This window comes from Lotus japonicus, chromosome 6, assembly GCF_012489685.1.
Source record: "Lotus japonicus ecotype B-129 chromosome 6, LjGifu_v1.2".
In the NCBI taxonomy this organism is placed as follows: domain Eukaryota; kingdom Viridiplantae; phylum Streptophyta; class Magnoliopsida; order Fabales; family Fabaceae; genus Lotus; species Lotus japonicus.
The window spans coordinates 44,868,346-44,878,564 of NC_080046.1; the positions used below are offsets into that span (position 1 = coordinate 44,868,346).

Below are 10,219 nucleotides of genomic sequence, written 5' to 3' on the forward strand. Positions count from 1 at the left end.
AGTTACTATGGTCTCTGAGTGAATGAGTGAGGGCATGCAAGTGAAGAGCTTCTTCAGCTTGAGCGATGGTGAAAATCCCCAATTTTTACATGGGGAGTGATGTAAAATTTTGGGATCAATTTTCAATGATAATTATGATATTAGCATATAGATTAGCATAGCATGCGTGTCTACTGTCTAGGGGGAACTTGAAAGTTGAAAAGTCTTTTGCAGCTTACTACTATATTTTAATTTTTTAATAATAGAAAAAAGTGTGATTAAGATTTATTCTGATATCTATCTATCTCTCTCCATTGCATTATTCTTTTGTTTTTTTTCAAATTTCTATATTACATTATTCACTTGCCATTCTAAAATTCACTAAAAAGAAATTTCAATATTTTTTTCTAGTGGACATGAGTATTATATTTACTCAAATTATATTCAACACAACTCATGCCGAAGATGGACTCGTTGTGTATTTGATTTCCATTACCAATGTGATGATATGTCAGTGAATGATATGTAAATATCTTCATAAACAACTTATAATTTTGAAGGTTTGTCTTGATCCGTGATGTTAACCAGAGCCGAACTCACCCACACATTTAACTAAAAAAAATTATGTTAAAAAGAAGTGTTATTCAAAACAACAAAATCAATTGCTTCATTGACTTGCAAAATAGGCTCAAGTTCCCTTCACATTTCTTCACCTGCCACTACTTGCTACTAGTAAAATGAAAATGATTACCAATGTACCAAAAAAAAAGGGACTATCACAATTCACACCATTACAATCAGTCATCAATCAATCAATCAAAGAAACTGTTTGTCTATTTTCCAAGCTTTGGAGGCTAATTTAGCTACTTTAAACTTAGCAATCAATTTTTCAAGCTTAGAAATCCGGTTTTCAAGATCGTATCCTGTTATGTCCACTGTAGTAGAACCAGAACCTTCATCTTCACCTTCCATGTCAATGTCATTGAGATAATTTCGATCTGAAGAGAGGTTTGGGTTTTTCTTCTTCTTCTTCACTATCCTGAACTTGTTGGCGTTGTTGCAATGAGCTGCTGCAATGTGGTGGTGGTGGTGGTTGTTGTTCTTGTGCTGCAGCTTGATCTGGGTACGAAGAAGCTTGAGAGAATCAGGTACCTTCTGCTTGTTGTGGCGAAGACGCTGTTGCAGTTGGTGAATTTCGCAGAGCTTCTGATTCTCCATGACTCGCCGTCGGCACCGCCATTTCCTCCCGTCACTGCGCTGGCACCGGAGATGCTCCGGCGGCACAGACTCCTCCTTCGCCGTCATAATTTGATTTTTGGAGAGCAAGAGAAGCGTGTTTTTGAAATTGCACTTTATTGTTGGGAAGATAGACAAGAATAAATAACCGTGAGATTGGCATGGAAATGGTGTGTGTGTGAGAGAGAATTGGAAAAGGTGGGATCATTCATTGACAGCTGGTTAATTAACATTTTCCATATCCTACTATGTGTAATTTCCATCATTATTAATAACTAAAATACTAATTTTAAAACTTATAATTATTTATTAAGCTTAAATATGTTTTAGGTCTCTTTTATTTTTGTGGATTTTAGTTTAGACCCTTCTAATTTTTTTTTTGAAAAATACCCTTAAATGAAAAATAATAGTGAGCTTTCGACCCCTGCTGTCATGTTTCGTCTAAAATATGGTGACACAGGTAACAAATGCTTATGTGGCTATTTGGCGTGTCAACTAGACATTAGATAAGGCAGCCAACATGAAAATTAAATATTTATAATTGGAAAAATTATGTTATCTTAAATTTGTACATCAATGGAAAATTTTAGACAAATCTTTCCTCTATCTAAACATTCTATCTTTTATAAAAAAAAAAAAAAAGACTATAGATATTCCAATAAACTCATGTTCATTAACTCATTGCTCCTTTCAAAAATTAACTCATAATCTATAAATTATCCATTGCACTAAAAATAAATGAATTTCAATATTGTTCTTTAAAATTACTCATGATCCTAACCCTTCATTTTATTATAAATCAATGACCATAATTAACAATCAATTTACCCTCAGGTGACTTCCTTTTCACTCTTGTTTTGAAGTCCGACACCCAAAGTTCCACGAATTCATCCCCAAATTCCTCAATTCGTGAGAAAGAAATCTCAATCCGTAATCCACTCCACCTAATGTCTACATTTACCAAGTTTGGTGTCTCATAGTTGAACTTCATCCCTTGCTTCAAATGATTGTTACATTGGTAATTTGGTATACCATGTTGGATGGATCCTATCAAATATTTACCAGTAAACAAAACAATTGTTACTCCTTAAAATACTTTAATCAATTGTTCTTCAACACAAGGAAATCAAGAGCATCATTGACTTAAATATGCCCATATATAATAGCCTCAAGTTCAAGTCATTCAGTCTCTTAACATTTCTTCACCTACTGCTAATTACAATTAATTAAACAAAAGCCATTAGCAATGTGGCAAAGAAATTATGTCTAGTTTTTAAACTTTGGAGCTTAATTTGTCTGCTTTAAGCTTTGCAATCAATTTTTCCAGCTTAGAAATGCGGTTTTTAAGATCGTATCCTGTTATGTCCACTGTAGTAGAACCAGAACCTTCACCTTCACCTTCACCTTCCATGTCAATGACATTATCGCGATTTGAAGCGAGCTTTGGCTTCTTCTTCATCTTGTTGGCGTTTCTGAAATCAGCTGCAATGTGGTTGTTGTTCCTGTACTTTTTTCTGTACTGGCGATTTTTCAGGCGGTGAAATTCGCACTGCTTCATGTTCCCCACCACTCGCCGCGGGCACCGCCAGCTCTTTTTCCCGTCCCTGCGACTGCAACGGAGATGCTCCGGCACAGCCTCCTCCTTCTCCACTGCCGCTGATTCATTTCCCATCATGTTAACTGTACTAATTGGGAAGAAATAGAAAAAAACAAAAAACTGTGCTATGTTAATATGTTATCAAATGATGACTCCAATTTTGACTTCAGCACTATGGATTTTAATTTTATGTTACTAATTGTAAACTTCACTCCTCTGTTCTTCATTTTGAGTTCAATTTATTGTTTTCAAACTTTGTTAAGCACAAAAAGAACCCAAATTTACTCTATCAAAATGCTAACCTTGTTGAGATGCTTTTAGTTTCTGTCTGCTAGCTAGCTGCCTTCTAACAAGAGAAATTGTCTTGAAATGAGGTGGTGGAGTGAGTCTCCATGGATGGTAAACAGTAGAAAAATGAAAAATAAATCCTTTCCTAATATTTGGGTGTGGGCATCAAAATGGGGATCAGCAAAGGAGCACAAATCTAGGTCCTTTGAATTTCTGCTTAAGGTTTTATTTACCGTGGGGAGACCTTAGACCCTCAAAAATATGATGGGCCCAGCTCAAAGGGAATTTTCACAAACAAAATATGGGTCGAATCAAAGTTAGTCCACTTGTTTTCAAATTACTAAAAGGGCTTTCACTAACCAAAAGATTTACTCCTACTTATTAATCTATAATAATTTTAAAAGTATAAAATTGAGTATGGAAGAGAAGTTATTGTGCACCCTAGAAAGATAAGAGAATTTCATGTTCACTTGTAGTTTGGACTTTGGACTCATTGTAATAGTTTTGAAAACAAAAAACTCATTATAATAGTGATCAAGGTTTATCTGCACTTGACCTATCATTATACTTTGTAACCTTGATCAGAACACATTGTTACAAAACTTTTTCATGTCTGAATATATAAAATAAAAAAAGTTAAATTATATAAATCACCTTCTCTTATCATTAGTTTTTTTATGGTGCCTGCTAGGGTAGACAACTTTAAAATTGGTTCACCGGTGGATCAAAGGGTAATATTGACTTTTCCTCTTCTCTATACCTTTCCCTTCTCCATCTCTTCTTCAAAACACAAGGAGATCAATTTTGAAGTTGTCCACCCTAGTGGGCACCACAATCTAAAAGTAATTTATACGGTGTAAAATTAAGCTCAACAATGTAAAATTTATTGACATCCAATCATGTGTTCAATGTGTGTTTAGTACCTTTAATATTACTCACATCAGATAACACCCACCAAGCTTAGTCTTTGAAATGTGATTGACTACAATCTAAATGTAATTGAGCTTAGTTTTTAAACAATAGCAGTGTAAAATTCACTGACATCCAATCATTTCATCAAATTTTAATGTGTTAGAGATTATTGATGGATAAACCTACATAAGGTGCCAAGCAATTGATAACACCATAATATATTGTATTAATTTATACAGTTTAACAAGTTTCAAAAAAAAAATTTATACAGTTTAACTTAATATAGTGTATCAAACGTCCCTGATATATAAACCAAACAATTAAAGTGCATTTTCGTCCATTATTCATATTCTTGCTCTCAATTTGATTCATATATATTGAAACGACTCGTTTTAGTGATATTGTGGGTTTAAGTTTTATGGTTAATTATTAATATCATTATTAGATATAAGAAAATAAGTTAAAAAAAAAACTAACTAAGAAAAAACCACTGCAGCCCTTGTTACCAATTTCTAAGTTTTATAAAAAAAAAATATTGAAAAGCATGTCCCTCACTCTCTCACGCTCCATTCCCGTTCCTTTTTCTTTACGGTTGAAAACCCTAGTGCGTTAAGTTTCCTCCACGCACGCCACGAACGCCCTGCACCTTTCATCTCCTTCATCAAGAGCCGCCAAGACACCTTCCGTCCCTTGATCCTATTCGCGCTCCATCCTTCTTCAGTTCCGTCGCCAACACATTGAGGGGTGCTGCGACTGTGGGCTCCAAACATGATAGAGACGATGCGTTGAGCCATGTCGTAGTGGGGGTATGCCTTAGATGTAGAAGTTTTGTGCCGTAAAGAAGAGGTGCACTGCTGATTTCATTGAGATGAAGCCAATAAACCGCAAAACCTCCTTCGCTTGTCGCAGCAACAGTAAAGAGAGCAAAGGGTCTTGAAGTAAAGTATGTAAGTGATGAACAATGCGGAGAAGGTAATTATTTGTCATAAGATAAGCGGAAGATTATGATTTGCCATTATGTCATTCCTAAGTCTGCATAAATCTGAGTTTAAATCTCTTATGTTGCTTAGTTTTTCCCATCGATTCAGTGAGCAACCAAACGAAAATGGAGTTCCTATGGTTGGTGTGAAATCATGGCCCTTGGAATGTCTAGTTGGCAGCTTGCATGTTATTGCTCCAAAACGTTTTGTCACGGGAAAGAAACCAAGTCAGGTGCATTATATATATTTGTGTTTTGCATCCTAATGATTATACGGCCATGATGCTTTCTCATGGTGTATTGCTCTTGATCATGAACTGAAAGTGAAATCTATGTCTGATTATGTTTAGCTTTAGATGATACAAAGAAAGATGCAAATGGCTTGAATTAGATTTGGGTCATCCAAGGATTTGCTAGCTACTAGCTCATTCGAGTATCTTGGAGATGTCGGGAGCAATCGTTTTAACTCCTCATACTTGTGAGTGATTTTCCAATCACTGTGACTTACTTTTAATAATTATACAACTGATGATTTGATTATTTTAGCATATTGCATATTTATTTAAATTGGGGAAACATGCTTTACAATTCGTGAATTATCTGAAAGCTGGTTTTATGAAAATGATCTGAGTCTGATTCTGAACTGACATGAGAAAACAATTTATATTACCTTGATTTTGGAAATTATGTGAAACTGAGGTTATGAACTTGGAAAGTTGATTTTGAGACTTTGATGAGACTTGAACTGGTTTGAGAAAACGGTTTTGGGGATCCTTGATAGAACCCCGTAGCCGTTAACGGAGGTAACGGCCTAGGTGCACCTAGCTAGCTTGATTCCGGGAGGAGAGGGCTATCCGTTAGATGGAGCCGCCAGTGCACGGAAAGGGCTATCAACGAGATGTAGCTTCCCCCGATGATATGATACGATGCGACATGTGATATGAGAGAGGAAAGGGCTATCCGTTAGATGGAGCCGCCCCTATCGGAGAGGCCATCCCTTAGGAGGAGAGGGCTATCAACGAGATGGAGCCGCCTCACGGTTCTACATGTGTGACCCTATTAAATTATATTTCTGATTTTGAAATGCTTTCATATGAATGACATGATTTTTATTCAGTTTCATTGAAATTGTTATTTATAAACTTGACAGTTTGATCATCTCTTATTTAAAATGATTCTTATTAACTTTGTTAATATTATATATATTACACACTCTGAACTGACAGTGAAAAACTCGTGCTTCATATGTTTCCCCTTCCTGTTCATGGTGGTTGTTAAATCCTCACTAAGTCTTTGTGACTTACCCCATTCCTTATTTCCATCCACAGGAAACTGAGTAGCAGACTGTTGTCAGATTCAGGTCGTTCGGCTTATTTCGTTTATAGGCCTCATTGGAAGGTTGTCATTTAATTGTGTCTGCTGTCGGTCTTTGTCATTCTGCAGCTATAGGGGAGTCTTTGAGGGGATTCAGTCTAACTTGTTATTTATTGTTTAAATTTAAGATTTAGCACATTAGTGCTGGATTTGAAATTTATGTATTCTTGGAATTTTAGTTATGATAAATCTCAATAAAGGGAGCCAGGAATTGAACTGAATCAGGAATTGAGCTTTAGGCAGACATATATTCTTATTGAGTCAAATTAGAGGGGACCACTCAGCTGAACCAACACAAATAAAGGCACCAAAGTTCTTTCACAACAACAGAATATATAGAAGTTTGCAAAATGAAAGCTACTTGCCCCAAATCATTTTAGTTAAATGCTTAATCTACAGTATATTATGACAGAAACACCAAATAAATGTAGATATATATAAGTATTACTTCAAGTTGGACAAATCAAATCATGAAACTTTTTCATTATAACTTCTGTTGCTAGACAGGAGAAAAAGCAAAGAACCAAAAAAATCATAAGTAACATTTAATCAAGACCACCCATTGCATCATTCTCAATTCCCAATTCTCACCACCTTCCACTATGTTCCCTCAATTCTCTCCCAATGCATAAAAGGAAACTACATATGTTAACAAAAAGTCTTTTTTGTCTGATGAGCTAATAATTTTTCAAATGTACCAAACCTTTGTATCTTTACTTTTGTAATCAGGCTTCCAAATTACAGTGCTTTTACCCAGTTATACCTTTCACCTTGAGTCCCAGATAGCCTTACTTTGTCACTTGACAACTTTGATTCTTCTATCCCATTTGCATCTTCAAAATCTTCCTTCAAACTCCCTAATGAAGTTACAGTGTTATCTTTTGAATGTGGCTTCAATGTCATTTTAAATTTTCCAAAATCAGCAGAGGAGGTTGATGAGTATTGATTTGCTTTCAAACAGTCTTGGACAGAATTTCCAGAAGGAACCATTTTCAAACGTTTAGGAAGAAAACCAGGAAGTACATCATCAACAACATTTTCCTCCTTCACAGTTTTTAAGCCACCATCACAAGATTTTCCAAAATTAATAGTGCTAATAAGTTTGGGAGGGAGCCCGGGTGGAAAATCAGCACCATTAGCAGTTCTGTTTGCTTTTGCTTCATGAGGTCCACATTTTGATGGCCTTGCACTTCTCTTCCTCCGCACAATGTTCTTAGCAAAACCTGGATGATACCATACTGATTGGTTCCACCATCTTGCATAACGCATAGTAACGTCTGCCTCAAAAAGCCTAGCTGGAAAATAAAAATTCCTATAAGCATTGGCTTTAGTCCCATTGCATAGAGGCACACAACCAGGAACATCTTGATCCATTCCGAATTGCATAGCAACTCTATGTGGGAGGTACTGCATTGTAGTCGAATCAATTCCAACAAGCTCGGAAACTCTAGTAAATGTAACAAATGAGGCCAGATCTTTATTCAAATCAGCCTCAAACTGTACATGGATTTCATTTTCTGGATAGAGTGCTCTGTACTTACCAGCATATCTCACATATGGGCGCCAAAGAAAATCATCCTCGGCTGAATTTAGTGCTACCCTCACATTGTCAATTTTCATGGCACTAACCTTGTGCCACCTAAACAATGCAGGGTCTCCACAGCTAGTTAAATTGGGTTGTGGCTGCAAACTTTTGAACCTCTCCCAAGCCCAAATTTGAACCAAGTGAAATGGTGACTCAAGAGTCACCTCAAACTTCATGGGCAATTTATCACCAACTACTGGAATTTTTGTAAAATCAACCATTGTTTCTTTCAAAATACCCAAATCCTTATATATGCTAGCCAAGACTGCAGGTGCCAAAGCAATAGGATTACCTCTAGCAAGAAGGATAGCAATAGGGTAGAGAGACTTCTTTACCATGCATTCATGAGGAAAAACAAACACTGACAACCAAGTAGCAAGGAATGCTTCATGCTCCATTTCACTCCCACTATTCATAAAAGTATCTACCCATACTGATGCACGAGCCTTACAATTTTTGCTCCTACAAATTTCTTTTCTTTCAAGAAGCATTTTATTTTCTGCCTCTCTCATTTCTGGGCTCCCAAGTGAGGTGAAAACAGGGTCACCAACAACAGGGTAACCCCCCAAAACCATGACATCCTCCAATGTGATTGTGGCCTCACCCCATGGAAACACAAAGGTGTTTGTCTTAGAACACCACTTCTCTGTAACCCCAAATACCAAGTTACGATTTTGCAATATGTGGTACCTAGTACTCATGATAGCTTCAAAGATGCCTACTTTTTTCCACACAGCTTCATACCTGAGATGAAGGGTATCCACCCAAGTAACCCATTTCTTTTGGGGTATGCGCCACCCATTGAAATTGACTTTCAAAGGCCACTCCTTTGGTTCAAACATGGGTGACAAATAGGATGAGAGTGTCTCAGAACATGAACATGTTCCATTAGTGGAGGTAGCAAAGGGTTTCAGAAAATGGGCTGTTCTGAAAGTTGGTTTGCTATCACCAGCAGGTGAAACCATGAAATCTTCCCTCACCTCCATGATGGTCTCCGATGGTTCATTCATGGTCATGGGTATCATATGAAAACCACTATGCCTCAAAACCACTAGTACTTCAACAAGAGAGAATGTGATAGCTGGTGTTGGTATTGAAGACCCAAATATTCAAAATGGTTGTTTGGTCAGGTCCTGAGACCCTTGCAGTGATAGCTGGTGCTGAAGGTGACAATAACCAAAAATGGGCATCAGGCAAACAGTACTATGGTGCAGTGTTATCATACTCGGACCGGTGATCGACTCGGTCGAGGCACTGGGTCAATGAGTCAATGGTTCAACCACTGGGTCATTGGTTCGATTGTTTGACTCGGTTTATATTTAAAAAATTATAATAATTTAAAATATAACCTTAGTATATCATATATATAAAATAATATGCATTCTTCCTAACAAGAAGCAAGGTGGTGTAGTGGAAACTTGGATATCATTTGAATATCATTTGAATAACTCCTAGCCATGGCAATTTTTTTAAATAACTCTCAATTGAATATCATTTGACCAAATAATTAACATTAAATGTAAATTAATTACAGTTTGACCATTAAAAACAGTTTTGACAAAAAAAAAGGCAAAATCAGAAAAAAAAAAAAAAAAAAAAAAAAAAAAAAACTGACCGGTTCATCAAAAAATCGGCCGAGTCGCCGACTTATCTCTTGAATCGGCCGGTCCAAACCGGTATATACCGGTTTGATTGCTTGACCGATCTGATTGATGGCTCGGACCGGTAAGGGGTCCGGTTCCCGGTTCAACCGGTCAAACCGGCCGGTCCGGTCCGAGTTTTATAACTATGCTCTGGTGTATGCAACATTACCACAAAAAGCATTACTTGAAAGGAGGAAGCTTGTGCATAAATGAAAAACCTAGACTACCCTTTTGTTTCTTGCGGCTCCACAAAACAAACAAGCTTCCCCTTGTAATTTATTAAGGGGTGGTCTTGTCAATGTGTCGCCTGACCTCTGATGAGTGGTAATGGAATTGCACAAATGGGGTGAGAGTGAGACTATATTATGGCTTTACTTTGTTATTTATTAAATCGCTTAATCACTAAGCACAACAACCAAAACAAAAAAAGGTATCTATCAAAAAAAATCACTTAATCACTTCTATATATACTTTTTGGATTAGACTAATCAATTCTACATAATGTTGACCTTTTAAACTAATTTCTATATTTTGTCTTGCATAGTGATGGTGCGCTCTTTGAACGACATGTGAAACGTGTTAATTTTCGCCCTTTACCGCTCCATGCCCCACCATAGTTGATATAA

At 36.6% G+C, this 10,219-nt stretch overlaps 1 protein-coding gene and 1 long non-coding RNA gene across 2 annotated transcripts; one reads left to right on the forward strand and one right to left on the reverse strand.

Moving 5' to 3' along the window:
- The first annotated feature begins 4,384 nt into the window (after window positions 1-4,384).
- Window positions 4,385-6,605, forward strand: LOC130722019 (uncharacterized). Its single transcript, XR_009013746.1, has 4 exons — window positions 4,385-4,984; window positions 5,083-5,224; window positions 5,342-5,469; window positions 6,320-6,605. It is a non-coding gene; the product is annotated as an uncharacterized LOC130722019 (long non-coding RNA).
- A 498-nt stretch (window positions 6,606-7,103) lies between these two features.
- Window positions 7,104-8,966, reverse strand: LOC130725389 (uncharacterized). The gene has a single exon (XM_057576627.1). It carries the CDS (start codon window positions 8,964-8,966, stop codon window positions 7,104-7,106), a length of 1,863 nt encoding a protein of 620 aa, XP_057432610.1.
- Window positions 8,967-10,219: the final 1,253 nt, after the last annotated feature.

What these genes read in the sequence shown, in the direction of transcription:
- LOC130725389 (XM_057576627.1), bottom strand. Translation starts at nt 8,966, where the DNA reads ATGACCATGAATGAACCATCGGAGACCATCATGGAGGTGAGGGAAGAT.